At 43.4% G+C, this 22446-nt stretch overlaps 2 protein-coding genes across 11 annotated transcripts in view; one reads left to right on the top strand and one right to left on the bottom strand.

The window, feature by feature from the left end:
- The window catches only part of bcor (BCL6 corepressor), a 260969-nt gene that overhangs the window by 155329 nt on the left and 83194 nt on the right, over nt 1-22446 (top strand). The window contains exon 1 of one of the 10 annotated variants that reach the window (XM_055644611.1): nt 4265-4511. The exons of 6 other annotated variants lie outside the window; for them this stretch is intronic. In XM_055644611.1, coding sequence (XP_055500586.1) covers nt 4449-4511 — 63 coding nt within the window. In that variant the 5' untranslated portion in view covers nt 4265-4448. Of the gene's footprint in view, nt 1-4264; nt 4581-4603; nt 4739-10722; nt 11221-22446 lie in introns of those variants that run through there. 3 more of the 10 variants (XM_055644608.1, XM_055644614.1, XM_055644613.1) reach the window with 3 other exon arrangements.
- On the bottom strand, nt 195-22142 carry LOC129702696 (uncharacterized). Its single transcript, XM_055644617.1, has 2 exons — nt 20537-22142; nt 195-2016 (listed from the first exon to the last, which is right to left on the bottom strand). Exon 2 carries the CDS (start codon nt 1803-1805, stop codon nt 885-887), a length of 921 nt encoding a protein of 306 aa, XP_055500592.1. The 5' UTR covers nt 1806-2016; nt 20537-22142; the 3' UTR covers nt 195-884.

Raw genomic sequence — 22446 nt, 5'->3', positions numbered from 1 at the left:
CAGAGGGACTCTGCCCTTGTTGCGAGTGCGGGGATGGGGAGAGAGAGCAGTGTTACGGGGTATGGATGAGGCCCTGTTGTGAGCTTCATCTATGGTGGCGGAGGGGAATCCCCGTTCCCTGAAGAACGAGGACATTTCTGATGCCCTGGAATGGAATGTCTCATCCTGGGAACAGATGCGGCGTAGGCGGAGGAATTGGGAGTAGGGGATGGAGTCTTTACAGGGGGCAGGGTGGGAAGACGTGTAGTCCAGATAGCCATGTGAGTCAGTGGGTTTGTAATGTATGTCGGTCAGGAGTCTGTCCCCTGCGATGGAGATGGTGAGGTCAAGGAATGGTAGGGAAGTGTCGGAAATGGTCCAGGTGTATTGGAGTGCCGGGTGGAAGTTGGTGGTGAAGTGGATGAAGTCAGTCAGTTGTGTGTAGGTGCAGGAGGTGGCCCCAAAGCAGTCGTCAATGTAATGGAGATAGAGGTCGGGGATGGGGCCCTGGTACGTATTGAACAAGGATTGTTCAACGTACCCGACAAAGAGGCAGGCGTAGCTGGGGCCCATGCGTGTGCCCATAGCTACGCCTTGTGTTTGGAGGAAATGGGAGGAGTCAAATGTAAAGTTGTTGAGGGTGAGGACCAACTCCGCTAAGTGGAGGAGAGTGTCAGTGGCTGGGTATAGGTTGCTCCTCTGGTCGAGGAAGAACCGGAGGGCTTTGAGGCCATCCTGGTGGGGGATGGAGGTGTATAGTGACTTGACATCCATGGTGAAGATGAGGAGGTGAGGGCCTAGAGAGTGGAACGCGTGGAGGCGGCGGAGAGTGTCTGAGGTGTCTAGAACATGGGTAGGAAGGGATTTGACCAAGGGGGATAGGATGGAGTCAAGGTATGTGGAGATCAGTTCGATGGGGCACGAACACGCAGAGACAATGGGTCTGCCGGGAGAGCCGGATTTGTGGATTTTGGGGAGAAGGTAAAAAGGGGCCGTGCGGGGCTGGGGAACGATGAGGTTGGACGCTTGGTCGGGCAGGGCGTGGGAATTGATGAAGTCAGTGATGATGCTAGAAATGGTGGCCTGGTGATCGGCAGTGGGGTCATGGTCCAAGGTGTATGAGTTGATGTCCACTTGGGAGTTAAAGGTGGCCTGGGTGACAAACAGACTCCAGTCTGTTTGCTGAAACTGTGTCCTGTTCCAGAGACAGCCCCCTCAGGCCAAACCTTCACTGTCCTCACGGTAGGTTTCACACGTCTGATCAGAGGTGTGTATTTGGGGAGCAGGAACAGAGAGAGGTGGTCAGACTGGCCCAGGTGGGGGAGGGGGAGGGCTTTGTAGGCTTCAGTAATATTAGTGTATACTAAGTCCAGAATATTGTCTCCTCTGGTTGGGCAGGAAACATGCTGATGGAACCTGGGGAGTACAGTTTTAAGGTTGGAGTGGTTGAAATCACCCGCAACAATAAATGCCCCCTCTGGGTGTGCAGTTAGTTGTTTGCTGATAGCAGCTTGCAGCTCTTCCATTGCTAGCCTGGCATTAGCGTCTGGGGGTACATAGACTGCAGTGATAACAGTCGATGTGAATTCTCTGGGCAGATAGAAGGGCCTGCACTTTATCATCAGGTATTCCAGGTCAGCAGAGCAGTGACTACCAATCCTAACAACGTCCGTACACCATGTGTTATTCACATAAATGCACAGTCCGCCGCCCTTGGTCTTACCGGAGTCCTCCGCTGTTCTGTCGGCCCTGAAGACAGTGCGCCCCTCCAGCTCGATGGCGTTGTCCGGGATGTTATCGTTGAGCCATGTTTCGGTGAAGACCATGGCGTTGCAGTCGGCGATCCGTCTGTGTGTGGTGATCCGCAGCCGTAGTTCGTCGATTTTACTCACCAGGGACCGGACATTCGCGCGGATAATGCTGGGCAGAGCTGGCTGGTGCGGGTTTGATTTCAGCCTAGCTCGATAGCCTCCCCGCTTCCCACGTCTTTGTTTGCACGTTTTAGATGGTTCCGTGGCCTCTACGGTGGAGCGACTCCTAAAATATATGTAAAAATTATTAACAAATATAAAAATTAGCCAAGTCTTAACTCTAATCTCCGTGGGACATCATTGCTAACCAGTTTCCGAGCAAACTCGTCCATTCCCCATAACTATCAGCCTGCAGAGATTAGGCCAATTGTCAGTTCCCCTCAGATGATTAGCACCAATGCATGGGAAAGAACTACAGATGCTGGTTTAAATCGAAAATAGACACAAAATGCTGCAGACTGAAGATCAGTCTGAAGAAGGGTCTCGACCCGACAAGTCACCCATTCCTTCTCTCCAGAGATGCTGCCTGTCCCACTGAGTTACTCCAACATTTTGTGTCTAGAACCAATACATCATGAGTCTCCTCGGTAAAGAATCTTCTCATGAGGTTGTTTATGAAATGTTTTCTGAAAACCAGGATGTCAACGTGTTTGCATCGTCCAAACCCACCAATCTGGTAACTCCTCCAAGTATTAAGATCTGTGACAAAAAAGCTTTTTTGCCACAAACCATGTTGGTTGCCCCAGATAAGATAAAATGCACCTCTGGTGATATTTTCATGTATTTTCCCTGCTAATGTGCTAGCATTGCCTATCCCCCTTTTTCAAAAAGTTAAAACGATGGTAGCTTTCTTCTAGCCTTGATGAGTGGGTCCCATTTCTTTGAGCTATTAAAGATACAAAAGGCTGCTTTGTCTCTTTAATAGCTCTCCATTTGAAAAAGAATTTGGGAGTGAGGGACGCTATTTGGTTAATGGAACTAAATAGTTGGTTCTTTTAGAGAAATTTAACATAGTGTGTGCGTGCGTCAGGTTGGTGTGTGGGGAGAAGGGGGAGAGTAACTGTGGTAGGGGGTTCCTGAAAGCAGTGACCTATGATTCCAAAGTGCCATCTAAACATTTCAGAATCTTAATGGAAAATAATTCAATTTAATTTTAAATGCGTCAATCCCCACAGGTTTTTGGACTGTACGCAGTGGAAGAAACAATGTAGTATCTTATTTAATCTACTCAAAATGATGATCTTTATAACTCCTGTGCCATAGGTCTGATATCAACTCAAGTGTTCTTCATTAACTATATCCTGCATTTTCTGTAGTCAATTATGTCATCTGTGGTGCTCCTGATCTCATGCTATACGAGATGCATTGAACCTCTAACAAATTTGTAGTATTTTTCATTTGCCGTTTCTACACTGCAGCCCAGAAAGTAATTTATTGGTTGTAATGCAGTTTAGCATGTATTGAGGATGTGAAAGCTATATCATAGATTTAGGTCTTTTGTAATTTTATCTCTCTTTTCAAAGCATCGACATTTGCTTGAGTTCCATGACTTTTGATAGATTTATGGAACCTCGCACATCATGTTGTTCATGTAGGAATACAGGACAATGGGTGCTGGCACAATATTTGACCAAATTATTTAAAGGCCTAAGCCAGTCGTTGCTATTCATCTGTTTATTTACTGTGCCCAAAAGTGAGAATCTTTGAACTCTTCCTTCGACTTTGCAAAGTCTTGGCCTTTAGATCTTTGCATTCTGTTGTTTTACCTCCAACTTATGGAATTTGTTCCTTGTCAAATTCTGAAGTATAACATCAATTTTACACTGTGTTTAAGAAGGAACTGCAGATGCAGGAAAATCGAAGGTACACAAAAATTCTGGAGAAACTCAGCGGGTGCAGCAGCATCTATGGAGTGAAAGAAATAGGCAACGTTTTGGGCCGAAACGTTGCCTATTTCCTTCGCTCCATAGATGCCGCTGCACCCGCTGAGTTTCTCCAGCATTTTTGTGTACCATCGATTTTACACTGGTGTTTCAGTAGTCACATCCATTACTCCTTTCCAATGGGGAGGAGTATAATGGGTACAAAGAAACCGCAATTGCTGGGATCTGGAGCAAAACCCAAAGTGCTGGAAGAACTCAGCAGGGCAGGCAGCATCTGTGGAGGGGCTGGACAGGGGATGGTTGGGACCCTTCTCCAGACTAATGTATTAAGTAGAACTACATTTTCTATTTCCTTTTTTCAAATTATGTAAACAAATTGCACTTTGTCCCAAATACCTTGTACTAAATTGCAATTTTTATATTAAGAGATAAATTATGGTAATGTGTTTGGTGTCTGACATGTGTAAATGCGTGTTAGCGTCTTTGATGGCTTGCATTTTAAAAGTCGGCGAGTAATATTTATAATCCTATATTAAATGGGCAGATTGTTGCTTGGCAAGATTGTATGCATGCAGCACAAATGTCTTTTCAGTTTAATTTTTTTTAATAAGTTTTCGAAATAGGATCATCGCAATAGTGCAGGATGAGGTTCTTCTTTCAAAATCACAATCTCCTAATTTTTATTTTTATTTTGTCTTGAACCAAATTTGTTTGATTTAACTTGGCAACGATGTCAAACTCACGCAGAGAAGCCTGTGTCTGAGCCTGGTCACAAATGAGTGTTTATGCAACTTCGAATCGCGATGCAGGAAACGCGAATGCCGAAATTGGTGGAGAGGTGCGTGTGTTTGTGAGCAGCCAATTCTCTAAATGGACGGTGGCTCTTAATGCCCCGGTAGTTTATGAAGTAAATAACGTTCCTTTAAAATGTTGTTTTTACTGTGTAGAAAGGTTTACGGTCGGAGTTTAGTCATTGCTAGACTTTTGTTCTGCTTTGTATTGTAAGCAGATATCGATACTTTGACGTGTCTCGCCCTTCCCGCCGCTCATCGGGCGAATTTTGAGGTACATTTGACGTTCTTTGTTCGTGCGGGCAAGTTATAAAATAATGAAATCATTTTGAGAAAGCTCTACGTTGTCCAACAGCGTGGAGATGATTCCAGTTTTTTTCACGTTTAAACTGTGCAGCTTTGTTGTTGTGTCCACCCTTTCTCGTGCCTTCCTTTTTCATGTTTCCTGTGTCTATTTCGAGGCGTTTCAGTCTTGGTAATAAGCTTGAGATTGGCGCTGTACATATTACGGTGAAGCGGTCGGGTCGAGGAAGTTGCTCTGAAGAGTGGGGGATGGGAGCTTTCGCCATCTTTGTCTTGTGAAGTCGCTGTACTGGTTTTGTGGTGGAGCGCAACATTAGCAGCGAGACAGGTGGCGCACTTCGCGCTGCTCTCCCTCGTTATCGGCAGTGAAATCAATGAAAAAGGGATGTAATCCCTTTGAATATTTAAAAACCTAAACCGTATATCAAATTACACCAATCTCACAATGAACGCCGAATGTATATAAGGATCGCATCACAACGTGTAGGCGCAGACATCCACGGCTTTATTTTCACCCAAAAGTAAAATGTGGAACAAAGAACGTGGAAACAATCGTAACTGATAACACTTTTGTAACAACAGATAACAAACCAGCGAACCGGGTTGTTGCCTCTAAAACAAACGTTTCCTTTGGGGGAATTACAGAAATCAGCTGACGTTAGTTCTAATTGTATCGGCTGCTCCTTCCGAGAGAAGGTCGCGGTTCCCTGAATTAGGATGTGAAACAGACTCGAGCAGATGTGTTCTCTAAAGTGAACTGTCGCAACCTCCCCGCTGTCTCTGCTTGGAATCAGGGCGATACTAAAGGATGTCTGTAACACCGGTGGAAATTCTGGCACATTAGTAAGCACGCAGCCCAAGGCTGCGAGTGATTTAAAGAGGCCAAAGTGTGCAGACCTCGAAATACTCGACAAAAGTAAAGCACCACGCAGTCGCAACACGCTGACACAAATTGGTGTGAAAGCACACCTCCAACCAGGGCATGGTTGTTACATTAAACAATGCAGAGAACACAAACGGCCAGATCTTCTATTGTGACTAATCTTTTTAGTGGTAACAACCTCTCTCCCTTGAGGGGGGAGGGTCGTTAAACGCCCCTCCACCCCCCTTTCGCCTTGTGTATTCTTGGCATTAAGAATCTAATCTTCATTTTGTCCCAGGGTTAATGGTTCAAAAAGAGAGTGGATCACTTCATGGGATAGAGAGGGACTATCTTTGGCATATAAATTACGGCCAGTGTATTTTTTTTTAAATAAAACGTTTTTCTCTGTCATTATAAAAGAGACTAGATGCGAATGTATTAAAAAAAAAAAAGGGCCTCTAACTCTTGCACAAATTGTTTCGTGCGTTTGGACGTCCGGATCGATTCATCTTTCAAAGTTATTATCCTTGTATTCTGAAACTATTCTCATTTAAAATAAGCCCCAGTCCCCGATGTTCTTTTGTTGCCTCGCATTGAAATAGAAAGATGTTGCAATAAGGTTATTTCTGGAGAAAGTCGTGGGAAGAGCGGTGGTCTCTTTTTGACTAACAGTCGAGCTTCCTTGAGATGGTGCCGAAAACAGTCCTTAACAGGAGTCCAGTCAGCCTCGGAGCGCCCTGTTTCCGCTCGGGTTCAGAGAAACACAAACTGGTTCTGCGAACGCTTCGCAGCCGTGAGGCAGCTGCTGCTGTGAACTGTTCGTGCGGGGCCACGGGTGCACGAATGCGTGTGGCTGATTATACGTGACTGAATGCGATTGCGGGGGAGTAATGTGTGACGAAGGGGAATGCGAATCTCTGTGGTTGCAACGGAGGTTGTTGCACCTAGGATGTCGAAAGGATAGCGAATGTCTGAAACTGAGAGGAAGAGAGAGAGAGGAGGGGGGGGGCTTGAGTTATTGTGCGCCGACAGGGAGGGGGTAGAGGGGGAGGAGAGAGAGAAGGAGAGGCCCTCTTCGGCCCACCGAGTCCGCTCCGACCAGTGATCCCCGCACACTTGCGTTATCCTACACGCACTGGGGACAATTTACAATTTTTGCCGAAGCCAATTAAGGTGGAAGTGTGGAAGGAGGCCTTTGGGTGATGCGATAATGTGAGCGGGACTGGTATAGTGAGGGAAACGGGCACCGTGTGTATATGAGGGAGAGAGTAGTGAGAGGGACGGGGACGTGTGCATGTGTTTGTGAGTGTGTGTGTGAGAGCGAGAGATAAATTGGGGATAGACACAAAAGGCTGGAGTTACTCAGCGGGACAGGCAGCATCTCTGAAGAGGGAATGGGTGACGTTTCGTGTCGAGACCCTTCATAAATTTGGGAATCTGGGATTGTGTGTGTATTAGGGAGGGAGAGAGAGAGAGAGATGGGGAAATGAGGTCTGTATGTGTGAAGGGGGGAGAGAGGGAGAGGTTAGGGGAATTGGGACTGTGTGCGTGTGTTAGGGAGGGAGAGAATCGGTATGTGTGAGAGAGATTAGGGAAACTAGGACCGTTTGTGTTTTAGGGATGGTGAGAGAAATGAGAGAAACAAGGACTGTGTGTCTGTGTGTGATATATTAGGGAATCTGGGACTGTTTTGGGGAGAGAGAAATTGGGAGGAAAGGGAACTGCATGTGTATGACGGGGGGGGGAGGAGAGATCGTGTGTTTTAGGGAGAGGGAGAGAGAGAGAAATGGGGAAACGTTGTGTGTATGGGAGAGAGATTAGTGAAACTAGGACCGTGTGTGTTTTAGGGAAAGAAAATGATGGAAACGAGGTATGTGTTTGTGTGAGAGGGAGATTAGGGAATCTGGGATTGTATATATGTGTACATGACGGAGAGAGAGATTAGGGAAATTGATACAGTGTGTTTTAGGGAAGGAGACAGAAATGGGGAAACTGTGTGGGGGAGAGAGAGGCGAGTGAAACGAAGACTGCGTGCATATGTGTGTGAGAGGGTAAGATTAGGGAAACGGAGCGTCTGTGTAAGAGAGAGCGCGCGATTAGGGAAATCGGGACCGTGTGTGTGTGTGATTAGGAATCTGGGAACGTGTGTATGGGGGGAGGGGAGATTGGGAAACTGGGACTGTGTGTGTGGGAGAGAGAGACTATGGAAACTGACCGTGTGTGTGTGTGTGTGAGAGAGAGAGAGAGATAAAAGGGGAAGCTGGGACTGTGTGTGAATGAGGGGAGAGAGGGAGATTAGGGGGAATTGAGACCGTGTGTTTTAAGGAGGGAAAATGGGAAAACTGTGTGTGTGTGTATATGTGTGTGTGTAGGGGGGGGGAGGAGGGAGGGGGGGGGGAGATGGGTGAAACTAGAACCGTGTGTGTTTTAGGGCGGGAGTGAGGGAAACGGGTGTATGCCCGTGTGTGAAAGAGAGATTAGGGAAACTGACTGTGCGTGCATGTATGAGGCAGAGAGAGATATTAGGGAAACTGCGACCATGTGTGTGAGAGAAATGAAGAAATCGGGGACTGCGTGTGTGGTTGTGTGTGTGTGTGTGTGTGTAGATACGTGCTTGTGTGTGTGAGGGAAACAGGGACTGTGTGTGGTTGTGTGTGTGTAAATACGTGTTTGTGTGTGTGAGGGAAACAGGGACTGTGTGTGGTTGTGTGTGTGTAGATACGTGTTTGTGTGTGTGTGTGTAAATACGTGTTTGTGTGTGTGAGGGAAACGGGGACTGTGTGTGTGTGGTGTGTGTGTGTAGATACGTGCTTGTGTGTGTGTGTGTGTAGATACGTGCTTGTGTGTGTGAGGGAAACGAGGACTGTTTGAGAGAAAGCGAGAGGCGAAGCAGGAGGATGTGATCTATGGGCGTGTGAAGGAGGAAGTATGCGTGTGTGAGTCGAGGAGTAACGCGCGTGCAATTCTGAGACTGAGACCACGATGGTGAGAGGGTATACGGGGTGTGCACGGACGAGTAAGCCCTTATTTCAAGACTATGGGTGAGATTGGCAGAGTAAAGTAGTGCCAGGGACGGAACAGTTATTTGTCGGGCTGCGGGAGCAGGACTGATTGAGCGTGAGAAGAGTGTGTTTGTGTGTGTGAGTGACAGATTGTAAGGGAAGCTGTGTCTTGGTAATGACAGGTCAGGAGTGTGTTGGCTGCGAGAGGACGTGGGAAGAGATGAGTGTACAATTCTCTGTGGGACCCGTGGTTACGTGACAACATGTCATATTTTATATAGGTGCCCCCTTGTGCGTGGAATATGAGTGTCCGAAGGTGGAAGGAAGCTTTCCCGCGCGGGACGTGCGCAAAGCGTCCTGACCTTTTGGTCAACTCCCCAGGGACGGGCAAGGGAAGAGTTTGCGGAGACAATCGAGTCAGTTTGAGCACCACAGTTGTGACACGTTTAATCATTAGTGCCTACACCTATTACCAATACAAGTTCCGTTTGTATTCTGAAGAAGCGATTAAGAAACGGTCAGATATTTGGACAATGTTGCAAAATTTCAAATGAACACAATAGAGTGGTCCGCAATGTTTTATTTTTCTCGGTATTTATTCATAACGTAAATGTTCTTCTCCTTATATCTATGAAATATTTGGAAACTACGTAGAAAAGTACAGGCTATTCAGCCCACAATGTCCGTACTATACATAACGCCTTTGAACTAACCTCATCTACCTCCACGTGATCCATATCCCTCCATTCCCTGCATATCCCTGTGTCTATCTAAAATGCCACTATCGTATCTGCCTCCACCACCAACCCTGGCAACGCGTCTCGGTGTTAAAAAAAATTGTCTCGCCTATTTCCTTTAGACCTCACCTTAAAGCTTTGCCCTCAAGCCTTTGACATTTCCTCCCTGGGGGGGAAACAAAGTTCTGACGCCTACCTATGCCAAAGTTCAATGCCGCTCATAACTTTATGTACTTGAAATAATGTAATAAAAATTACCGTGAAATAAGTTTTAGACTTGGAGACTTTAGAGATACAGCGCGGAAACGGGACTTTCGGCCCATCGAGTCTGCGCAGACCAGCGATCTGACGGTACATTAGCACTATCCTACACACCAGGGACAATTTACAATTTTGCCGAAGCCAATTCGCCTACAAGGCTTTACGTCTTTTGAGTATGGTAGGAAACCGGAGCTCCCGGAAAAAACCCACGCGGTCATAGGGAGAACGTGCAAACTCCGTACAGGCACCATCCTTAGTCAGGATTGAACCCGGGTCTCTGGCGATGTAAGGCAGCAACTCTCGCTGCACCACTGTGCCGCCCTTGAGCTGATCTCAGTTTTAAGACACATTTATGAAGGAACTGGCTAATGACTTGACCAACGTGTGATTTGAATATTACAACATTATCCGTACCGATTAAGTATCCGAATTAGTGTGCCTAAATGTGACCGGTTCCGATGTTTAAGTATAGTTGATAGGTAATGTTAACAACTCAGCATAGAATTTCTCGTCAGTGACGGTAATCAGCGAATAATATAAACGGGGCACCTCCTTCTCCATATTAAAAACTACCACTATTTGCCAGTTTGGGAATCTATGATCTAGAATGTGCAATGTTAGACCACAGACGAGATCCGAAGGGTCCGCAAGACAGAAACTTTTAACAGCCTTGCCATTTATATCTTGCGCGATTGAAGCTTGTGCTCGGATGATACAAGCGTCAGTTGTTTTGCAGTGTGCCTATGAAATATATTTAATGAACGAGCGTTGTGCGGCGTGTACTGCTCGCGATGTTGCTGGTGCGGGAGAGATTCTTGCTCTGGGGTTACAAGCTGAACCTTGATGTTTATGGTAATTGAAGTTAACGACTGGCCTTATGGGTAGAGTGGGGTTTTTTTCCAGTCCCGGAGCGGAGCTACACGTTCGGGCTGGATCGGAAATTTAAAAAAATCGGCTCACACTGTGGTAGCCGAACCACGTCTGCGCCAGTGATCTGCCGGAGGGCTCTTCACTTCAGTACTGCTGCGCCCACCCCACCCCCTGCTCCTCCACCGCCCCCCCCCCCCCCCCCCTCTCTCTCTCTCTCTCTCTCTCTCCTCCCACAAGCCTGAGGTTCGACAAGTTGGGGGATGAGGGGCGACGAAGTGAGCGTGTGAGGCGATAGACCGGATGGTTTGGCCGCTGTGTGTACAGTGAGGAGGCAACATGGCGCTGCGAACAGTTCCGTGCCAGAGGATCGGGGCCGATCTCCACCTGTGCAGCGAACATTTATACTGAAACCGTGGCAGACTAAACTGGAGCGAGCAGTCGCGGCGGTCACACAACGCACCGTTCGTGGGCAGTCAAAGGCCTTTTCCCTTGATGGGTTTTCTCTCTCCTTTTTAAAGAGCGGACCCCCTCCCCCTTCCCTCTGGTGGACATCCTGATTTGTGGGGTGATAAGCTTGCTTCTCTCGCATTTCATATGCGCAGATAAAAGAAGTATATCTTGGCTATAGAAAATATAAAGACACGTGGATGCAGCGGAGAAAACCAAGAGGTCGACGTCGGAGTACTTGTCTAGTTATATTACGTGGATAAATTGGAAACAGGTAAGAAAGGGTTATGTGAACTGAATGGATATGGACGGGGCTTTTCTAATCTCTAATATCGCTGTGGGACCGCGGACTGTCGGAAAACGGAGACTGGGTGAAGTCGTCGCTCCACAACGTGCGATACTCAGTCACTTTTTTCGTTTCAGTAAAAGTAGATGTGCAAATAAAATCCCACCAGTTTCGCTAGAAAACGTACCTCGAGCTAATATTGAGGATAAGTTTCGGGACTCGGGATTAGCAGTCTGTGTGGGTCCGAACGCAACTTCGCGATTCGGTTCACTATCTGATCCATTCGGCTTCACCAAACACCATCGATCTGCTAAGATCCGCGGACTTGCAAACATCAATCTGACCTTTTTTAAGTGCAAAGGCGCATTGTGAAATACGCTCGTCGTCTGCAGAGGAACTGGCGCTTTTGCAAATACTGTTTCGCTCTGCCTGTGTTGTACAAAGGAACGCGGATCTCTTCCCACCGCAAAGCTGAACCGTGCAGTATCACCCCTTCCCCCCACACAGCGATAGCTATGATCAACCTCCGAATTCCGCTCTGGAGGTTTAACCAGATGCTTTTTAAACCTTTTTACGCATTTGTTATCTTTATTCTAAAATTAACACGAGCTGAAGATAACGGAAACATGGTTATTTTGTACATATCTCGAGTAGAAAATGTAAGTTATTTTTGGCGAGGAAGGGCGGGCAACACCGAAGAACAGTTCTATATTTATGCATATTTTACCAATAAAGTGCTTACGGTTCTAGACTTACAAAAGCGAAGAGTGCCAGTGAAAGACCTTGTGGGTGCAGCGTAGTGATATATATTGACAGAGCTGTGTCTTCCAGGTTATTGCGAAAGCACCTTTAATGTTATCAAGTGTTTGCGTTGTAGAGTAATATATAGACAACGCACCGACTCCCCCTCAACGTGTTTACTGTCATTTGAGCAGCTGGGGGGGGGGGGGGGGGGGGGGGGGGGGGGGGGGGGGATGTTAGAGCGAGATGTGTTGAAGGTTGTTCAACTGCGAGCTGGTTACCTGAAAGGTGACATGTACCCGTATGGTAGCTGCCAGTTCTGCCTGATTGAAGGCTTTGGCCGTATTGTACGTCTCTGTCTAAATGATCGATCGGTCTAGACAACAGTGGTCGGCTCCCTGGAAGCCCGGGGAGTAGGGACTGTAGTCGCAGGGGAAAATACTGAGGGGAAGTAAACTGGACTCTGAGATGCGCCTTGTCTTTTTTTTCTAAACGTACCGCAGCCCTCCGAGCGGATGAGGAATTTAAAGTTTGGTTGGGAATGTCTTGCTGTGGGCGTAGTTCAGTAGGCGTTTGCGCAAATGTAGGTGTTCTCGCCCTCCCGCGCGTATCACCGGATTAACACCATGAAACATACTTGAACCTTTAAGCGCAAGTACACTTGTATATCCAAAATTACTATTGTACAATTCACCGAACCCCTGCTATGGTGTTTCCAATATCCTTCAGCCTTTCTCTTGAACTTTTTGTAATACTGAAATGAATGAAACCACCGAATGAAAAGAGTTGATTGAGGTGGAAGCGCCGACAGCACTGACTCACTATTGCAGACATGCTCTGCGCATCTGCATGGTCGGAAATTACTTAAAAAAAGACAAATGTATTAATATCCTAAGTTCACTTCACCTGTCAAGAATCCGGGAATATATCCATTTGCAAACGTGTGTTTGGAAATGTCAGAATCTCCAACATGTTCGACTTCCACGGGCTTGTTAATTTTATTTCGCCACTAAGGTTATAAAGCTTTTCCTGTATGGGTCCCTTGGTCAATCGTCATTAAACAGAGTCCCGCCGCGCTGTTCGACATAAACTACAAACACCTCAGTGCTGCCGATCTCCATTCAGAAGTATTTCCGCTGTCATCGAACCCCCGTTACCCAAATCGTAGGTTCACCGGTATCTTTTACATGAACAATAAGATGTGTTAATTCTGATACAATTGTTGACGATATCTTATTTTCGGTGCCATTGAACACGTAGTTAGCACACGTCTTTTATCACATAGTGATCGCTATAATTTATCATTTTTGTGGGGGGGAGGGGGAGAGGCGACGTTTCGGCTTGGGACCCTTCTTCCGACCATATGTAACCATGTACTAAGGCTGTTTCCAATCGCGAACTTCATTAGCTATGTTAAAACACACTACTTGGATGGAAACGTTATATACGTGGACTCTTGATACATGTGTAATATATTTATGACAACTTACAACGCCAACTGGTCAGAGTCCAAAATCCTAACTGCAGAAAAAAAATCCATGTGAAGAGGGTTGGAATGGAGAGATACATTACCTGGAAATTCCGTGGAGCACAAGTAGAAAGTAGTCAGGTAAAAGAAAATCCACTCGAACATAAATACCAGGGAAAGTAAATTACTTTGACAGTGCAACCTGGATAATGTCACCATTTAACCCCATGCAATGTAAACCAAGAAGAGAGGAACCTGAAATACACGTTTGTTCACTGAATGTCATTGAAGATAATTACTGGGGAGGAACTGTACGTAAATGTCATTATTCTAATCTTTCCTCAATAATCCATGGCACAAACCTGCATAAACCATGCAGAGTAGCCAACAAACCTTGCTTTACCTTTGACCATGGCCCATGATTATGATTGAACATCTTAATCAGTTCACAGGATATAACACAAAAAAAAACCTCCACCCGAATACAATCAGACTGAAGAAGGGCCCCTGCCTGAAACGGCACCTACCCATGTTCCCCAGAGATGCTGCCTGACCCGCTGATTTACTCCAGCATTACGTTTACTTTTTGTAAACCAGCATCTGCAGTTCCTTTGGTTGGATATTTCCTTCCAGATATCGCCCCTCTAAAACCATCTGTGACACACCTTCTGATGGCGAGCAACAAGTGAACTCTTGTAGTTGTTACTTGAGAGGGATGGCAAAAATCAAGCGTACGAAAATTATCTCTATTAGGGCTCTGTAAAGTGTAATGTGTGATCCTTTTTCGGCCTTGATTATTTATTTGGTGTATTTACACATAGTTGATGAGTGATTTAGTAGGGGATTTCTGGTCTTCTTTCTTCCTTCTCCTTCTGCCCTGGTATCTCCAATGGTATCCCATTATATAAACAGCGGGCTGTAGATTTTAGGTCCCTGTTTCTAATTCAAGATCAAGATCAGAACCGATGTCCATGCAATTCAGCAGATATAAAAGCACGTTAGTAGATGTACTATGGTCAAATGAGAATTAGAGTTGATATCAGGATCAAAAATGTTTAGTTGGATTCAATGTGACCTAATCCAATATTCAACTTCTTTGTTAAGCAAAATTAATAGTGAAGATATAACTTTAAGCATCTGTTGCCTCTTATTTGAAACATCCATAAGGTTGACTCCTCCACATTGGTACAAAACCACTGAATCCATATTTTTATCTCAGAGGCTCACAGACAGGCGTGATCAATACAGAAGTTGTGTGCCAAGAATGGATTCAAGTGACAGGCATAAAGGGATCATCACACATTGAGATACTGATAGTTTTACAGGGGTTAGTTCTTAGGTTGATTTTAACTTGGCAGGCACAGCACGGGGTGGATTTATTGCATTTAATTAATGGTAACCAGAGGAAAGAAAGTAAATGCTCAACACCGAGTTGTATTCAGTTGTCCAAAAAAAAATCGAATGATGGTCCCCTACATGATGCAGTCAGATTTCATGTACTGAAATGTAAATGTTTCGGGAAAAACAATCCATTGTCTTTTTTAAGACCTCCATGATGAATGGCCTTATAGCCATAGCATTCATACAACTGGATTGTAACACATTTTTCTTATGTTTGAGACCTTACTCTTATATATTTAATTTTAAAGCAAATTAAGTGAGCTAAATGGTCGCTCAATTTTTCATTTAAGTTTTATAAACTGTAAAGTTTTGGCCATGTTCGGTTAAATTTCATGAATTGAACTCAATAGTTAATCTGATTTGAACGTGAAGTTTACAATTTTTTTCCTTATTTTTATAATAATGGTATTACTTAGCAATAATGCTATTATTTGTAACAAAACTTCACTTCTAATAATATTGGCTTATGTCCATGGCATAAGGGGTTGGTGAAGTACTATTAATCAGAACAGTTGTCAGAAATACTTAATGTTGGAACAGCTGATGTGACAAGACACAACCGTTAGATGTAACGGATACAATGGGCTGTTTGCTAGCTGAATGTGGTGCCAAAATAAAAATTATAACTCGTAAGTAAAATGGATTTTGTATTTGTAATTTCATTGTTATTTTTCTAGTTTCATCCTGTACTTTAATAGCTAATTAAAAACAAAAAATGCTGGAAACGCACAGTGGGTCAGGTAGCATCCGTGAAAGTTAAACAGAGTTCACATTTCGGGCCAAAGATCTGACCAAGGGTCATAGACCTAAAACCTAACTCTATTTATCTTTCTACAAACACCACTTGCCCAACTGAGTGTTTCCACAACTTTCTGTTATTCATTTCATATTTCCTACAGCAGCAATCTTTTTTAGATTTTCCCTCTTACAACTGATTGTATTTCTTTGTGTTTTCCCCAATTTTATTGTGTTGGCCACTAATACTTAGTAATCTACTGACTGTTTAAAAAAAAAAAATACCATGCTAAAAATATTCTCGCTCATATACTTTAAAATTTAACATAAATATTTTTAAATCATGTTTCACAAATGAGACTTACATCTACATTAGATTAGATCTTGATTAGATCTACATTTTTTTTTTTAACATGCAAGCTTCTTTCTTATAATTATGTGTGAAGTTCGTACCTTCATCTGTTCGGCATAAACTAGTGTGCTGAGCAGAAACTTGCTGCATCTGGCTTTTAATTAAAAGAATGGAATAACTTAATGTTGTGGACATTTGATCTTGTCCAATAGTAACTGATTTTGCATTATTCTCCACAAGCTGCAGTTTATGCATGCTGGTAACAATGAAACGAACATTAGAACCACTTCTAAATGGTCAATGGTTGAGGATAAATGTACAGTGTTTACACAATCTATTTCAGACTCATGAAGATTTGGTGCTTGAAAACGGCTATTTATTGTAAAACAATCTCTTTGTTCCCATCTGGCCAAAGGATTCTAGATGGTAGAAGTAGCAGAATCTTATTGCAATCATATATGACATTGGACAAAAATGTAGAACGTGTGCCAAGATGTGACAATGTTGCAAGATTTGTTTTTACAGACGTTTTACTTATGAATACTACATTGTTACACTTGAATGTATGAATTAATAAGTTTACTTTGCCACTTGGTAAAACCATGAGTGTTTTGATTATACAGTGCCCTCCAAATGTTTGGGACAAACACCCATCATTTATTTATGTACTCCACAATTTGAGATTTGTAATAGAAAAAATCACATGTGCACATTATCAGATTCTAATAAAGGGTATTTTTATACCTTTTAGTTTCACCATGTAAAAATTACAGCAGTGTTTATACATAGTCCCCCCATTTCAGGGCACCATAATGTTTGGGATACAGCAATGTCATGTAAATGAAAGTAATTATGTTTAGTATTTTGTTGCAAATCTTTGGCATGCAATGACTGCTTGAAGTCTGCGATTCATGGACATCACAAGTTGCTGGGTGTCTTCTCTGGTGATGCATACCAAAAGACATGGGACGCTGTGAGAAAACAATATTGTATAAGGCCTGTATTGCAGCCATCTTTAACTTATGCTTGCTTTGGGGGCTAGTCCCCTTCAGTTTTCTCTTCAGCATATAAAAGGCATGCTCAATTTGGTTCAGATCGTGTGGTTGACTTGGCCACTCAAGAATTGACCATTTTTTAGCTTTGAAAAACTCCTTAGTTGCTTTAGCAGTATGTTTGGGATCATTGTCGTGCGGCAGAATGAACTGCTGGTCAATGAGTTTTGAGGCATTTGATTGAACTTGAGCAGATAGGATGTGTCTATATACTTCAGAATTCATTATGCTACTACCATCAGCAGTTGTATCATCAATGACGACAAGTGAGCCAGTACCTTCAGCAGCCATACATGCCCAGGCCATAACACTCTCACCACCGTGTTTCACAGATGAGGTGGTATGCTTTGGATCTTGGGCAGTTCCTTCTCTCCTCCATGCTTTGCTCTTGCCATCACTCTGATATAAGTTAATCTTCATCTCATCTGTCCACAAGGCCTGTTTTGTAGAACTGTGGTTGCTCTTTTAAGTACTTCTTGGCAAACTGCAACCGGGCCATCCTTTTTTTTGCAGCTAACCAGAGGTTTTCATCTTGCAGTTGTAGCCTCTGTATTTCTGTTCATGAAGTCTTCTATGGACAGTGGTCATTGACAAATCCACACCTGACTCCGGAAGAGTGTTTCTGATCTGTCGGACAGGTGTTTGGGAATTTTGCTTTATTATAGAGAATTCTTCTGTCATCAGCTGTGGAGGTCTTCCTTGGCCTGCCAGTCCCTTTGCAATTAGTAAGCTCACCAGTGCTCTCTTTCTTCTTAATGATGTTCTAAACAGTTGATTTTGGTAAGCCTAAGGTTTGGCTTATATCTCTAACAATTTTATACTTGTTTCTCAGTCTCGTAATGGCTTATTTGACTTTCATTGGCACAATTTTGGTCCTCATGATGATAAACAGCAATAAAAGTTTCCAATGGTGATAAAAAAGACTGGAGGAAAGACTAGGTGCTGAAAGCTCTCTTATACCTGTATTAAGGAGGCAATTAAACACACCTGAGCAATTACAGACACCTGTGAAGCTATGTGTCCCAAACATTATGGTGCCCTGAAATGGGGGGGACTATTTATAAACACAGCTGTAATTTCTACATGGTGAAACCGAAATGTATAAAAATGGTCTTTAATAAAATCTGGCAATACGCACTTTAATCACATGTGATTTTTTTTTCTATTACAAATCTGAAATTGTGGAGTACAGAGAAATATAAATAAATGATGGATCTTTGTCCCAAACATTATGGAGAGCACTGTGACCTCAACTCCACAGTCCCATCAACTTGTGGTATTCTTTCACCCCTTTGAAAATCAGGTTCCTATCTATGCCTGCATTAAAAATATTTCAAGACTCTGCTTCCATCAATCTTTGAGGAAGTACATTCCAAAAGACGTGGGATGCCGTGAGAAAACAATATTGCATAATCTCAATATTGGGTGGTACAGTATCGCAGCTAGTAGAGATAATGTCTAGGAAGGAATTACAGATGCTGATTTAAACCAAAGATGACACAAAGAGCTGGAGTAACTCGGCAGACAAGGCAGCATCTCTGGAGGAAATTAATGGGTCTCAACCCGAAAAGTCACCAATTCCTTTTCTCCAGAGATGCCGTCTGACCCGCTGAGTTACTCCAACTTTTTGTGTCCATCTTAGAGATAATGTTTCACATCTTAGATTTAATCATGACCTCCAGCGGCTATATGGAGTTTGCATATTTTCCTGATGATTGTGGGATTCCTATAGATGTTCATGTTTTCTTCCATATCAAAATGATATGTGGGTTGTTAAGTTAATTGATACCTTGTGTGTAGGTAAGTGATAGAATCTGATGTGTATATTTGTGTGTGAAGTTTGTAGGAATTGATGCAGATTTTGGGAGAGTTAAATTGGAGTATTATAGGATTGGTGCAAATGAGTGCTTGATAGTCAGCGCAAACTCTGTGGGCCAAAGGGTCTGTTTCTGGGCCTATGTCACAATGAATTAAGTGGGTAATGTCTCACTTTTAAAGACTTACTCCTAGCTCAACATACTTTCTCGAGAGGAAAATCATTTCCATTTCCACTCTGTCAAGATCCTTCAGGATATCATGCTTTACAAGCAAGTCCCATCGCCATAGCTCCATGGGTACAAGCACAGTCTTTCTTATCTTTTTTCATATGACAATGCTCTCTCATTCCAGATGTTGGCTTAGAAAACCTCTGAACTTCCAGCCTATTTATTCCAGTCCATTACTGTATGCAGTAGGGTACTTCAGATGTGAACTCACCAATCCCTCGCATACATAAATTGCATATCTCTATTGAATTTCCCTTGCAAAATGAATAACATTTTGTTATTTACAGAATTATATGGTCTACCCGCACACTAGCACTTTCTACTTTTGGATTATGCTGCATTTTTTGTGGATTCTATAACCTGACAACAGCAGAACAATGGGAATTTAGTCATTATAATGCAAATAAATCTTGTATAAAAAGTAATTTGTTAAATAATGCCCTATTTATAAAAAGGTTTGGATCTGAATTGAAATAGTGTGAAATATTTCAGTTGACATTTATCCTGCAAACTGGTCACCAGTAAATGCTAGGAAGTTTAAAATACATATTGCCTTCATCTGTTAACTAATGGATTGTTATTTACATAACAGCATTCCCTCATATACAGGCACGTGTTGCCAGGAGATATAAGGTTGTTCAATTGTACTCGCCCTGAATTTAAAAGCAACTTAAATTTAGTAGCGGTCTCAGGATAACAAAGGCTCTGGTTTGTTTCATTAACTTTTAGTGCAAATACATTCAGTAATTGAAATTGTTAGCAATGCACAACCACTGGATTAACATCAGTTGCAAGACAGATCATTGAAATGGTGTGTGTTCACATAATTTGTCGTCGTGTGGCGCAGACTTTAAAAAATTTAGAACAAAACAATTAATTCCTTTAAAATGTCATATGGGTTGTCCTAATCTTCATTGCGAGACTCATTCTTCGAATATTTCTGGAACCAGATCGATGACTGTGACTTAATTAACTTGGACTTGCTTAACCCGTCCAATTGGTATTACCAAATTAACAGTTTATTTTGGTTACATCGTAGTTCTACGTTAAGGGGACACGCGGAAATGTGAAACACTGTATTTATTTCATGCTGGGTTATTAAATGAAAAAAACAATTAAGACCTGATAATACCGGCGCATGGAAAAGCTTTTGTGAGGATTGTAAATTCTCATACGCTCAACATGTTTTAGTTGATTGCGTTCTATTCAATATTCTCTGCACCGTGGATGTCGGTGCAGATAAGTTATGATGCGAAAACAACGCACAATTTCTACAATTTGTTGAAATGATCCGTGTGCATTAAGAGTGTGCGTTGAGAGTGGGACGGGTGAGCTCTTTGCGCAACCTTGTTTTAACGTTGGCGACCGCACACCCAGAAGCTGTTCTCACTTTTGCATGGAACGTCCACGTTACCTTCACATCAGCAGCAGCTCGCCTCTGTGGCCTCTTACGGGGCTTTCTGAATGCATGCAGCCATTTAATTATCAGGCTCTATGGTTATATGCTTACTTGCGTTGGCCTTGGATGTTACCACTTCATAGCGGCCAGAAAGCGCAGTAAATGCTCTAGACGCCAATTTCGCCATCCACGCATCCTGTTAAAAGATCGAGCATCGCTCCCGACTGTGTTTACAATAAACTAAAAGGTTATTACGCCCAAAGAAAACGCGTGGAATGAGGCAGGCAGTAAGTGGGCGAGATCAGATTTCAGGCTCGGCTCCCAGAGGAGAAGTCAGGGTTTGATTGAAGCGCACTCCGCTCCTGCCTCCCCTGGGAGACCAGCCCTGAAACCTGAGATCGCGAGCCGTTTAAAAAAAAACCTTTATGAAAAAAGGGACGAGAAGGCACGGATCGCTGAGCTCTTTGGAGGATTCTGGCAGCCTGTGCCTCTGCTGTGAATATCGAGTTGTGTTCTAGCGGTGATTGACTGAGATAGCACATTTTAGGAACCGCATTATACCGTTATCGTTTTTTAAAACGTACCCTGTTAATCGTTGGCATATATACTGGACGTATGCACCTGTGTGTGTGTGTGTGAGTGAGTGAGTAGTGGCTTAACTTTATGGGATGGATGGAATTAAGTCCAGACGTCGAACTTCGCTAATGGTATCGTTAATTTCTGAGATGCTCGAGACAATCGCATTACCAATCGCAAATATAAATATCTGTTTTTAAGTTGCAACTATTTGAATGCACCGCCCAGAATGCCCATGCGCGCGATGGTTACTAGTTTGGCAATGCATTGCATTTAAACACATTAGAAAATTGAGTCTATATAAAACTTGATAACCGCACAGCTCCTTTTTATTGCTAAAATGCAATTCAAATTATTTACAAAAAGCACTCAAAACGTGCATGGAATAAATTATTTATCTGCTGTTTGAACACCAATTGGAATCCTTTCCTGAAAAAAATAGCTGAAACGTAAAACAGACCACTGTGACAACTGTGGATTTTCTTGTTGCCTAACGACACATTTTAAACAGATGTGTGATGAAAAGTGGAAGATTAAAACGAGTTTCCAAAGGAGGACGTGTGAATCACGTGTGGCGAATGAACATTTTCTATTTTAATTGCACAGGTGTCACGGGCACCAGAAGACGGGTAAAACGGGTGCGTGGTTTATGGATCGTCCGCGAGCAGATTTGTTACACTAATTTGAAATAATTGGAATATTCTTGGATAAAGAAGTGAGGCCCTTGGTTACGTAATCCTAAGGCATTGGATGCAATGGATTTTTGAAGCCAGTTCGGGCACATTCTTACATATACCATCATCACGCCCGCCCTAGGTTTGAATGTTTTGTGCTTTGCGGCCGCGCAGAGAAGATTTAAGATCTGCTTTTAAACATCTCGCATTGTATCTTTTTTAACATTTAAAATACACGTATAATTGAAACGGGTATAATTTCCCCGCAAAGCGTTGCGGTCAGACATGTAAAGCAAGTTTTGTCATGTTCAGCCCCATGGCAACCCAGAATGAGTTTCTAACAATTGAATGATATACCCTGTCTAGTATCCAGTTGGTTTGAGATCCATACCCAGGAGATAGTCTCTCAATGATGCGGATATGTTCTACACTGTGACTGGAAACACGTGCGATATAAGTGAAAGAGAACCAGAAACATCGTCGCATTTTCTTTTTGTTTTGCTTCTGCTGCATAGGGTTACACATCGTACTGTGGAAGGAATAGATACTTGGCCCGTTTTGAAAAGTATAGGTTTACTAATGTACGGAGGGCAATGCCACAAACCAATAACCCACCCTGTACAGTAACAGAGATTCCCTGTAATTTAGTGTGATTAATTGTTCAGTTGCGGCTGGGTGAAAAAAAAACACTGCTAGGAAATAAAGGCCCTGTTCACTCAGTCTCGGGTCTGTGTTTGAAATCAGCTTGTTGTGTTTTTCGCAAATGATAAT

This window comes from Leucoraja erinacea, chromosome 13 (genome assembly GCF_028641065.1).
Source record: "Leucoraja erinacea ecotype New England chromosome 13, Leri_hhj_1, whole genome shotgun sequence".
NCBI lineage: Eukaryota > Metazoa > Chordata > Chondrichthyes > Rajiformes > Rajidae > Leucoraja > Leucoraja erinaceus.
Note: the sequence above shows the minus strand (reverse complement) of the source record. Positions and strands in the feature narration are given on the sequence as shown.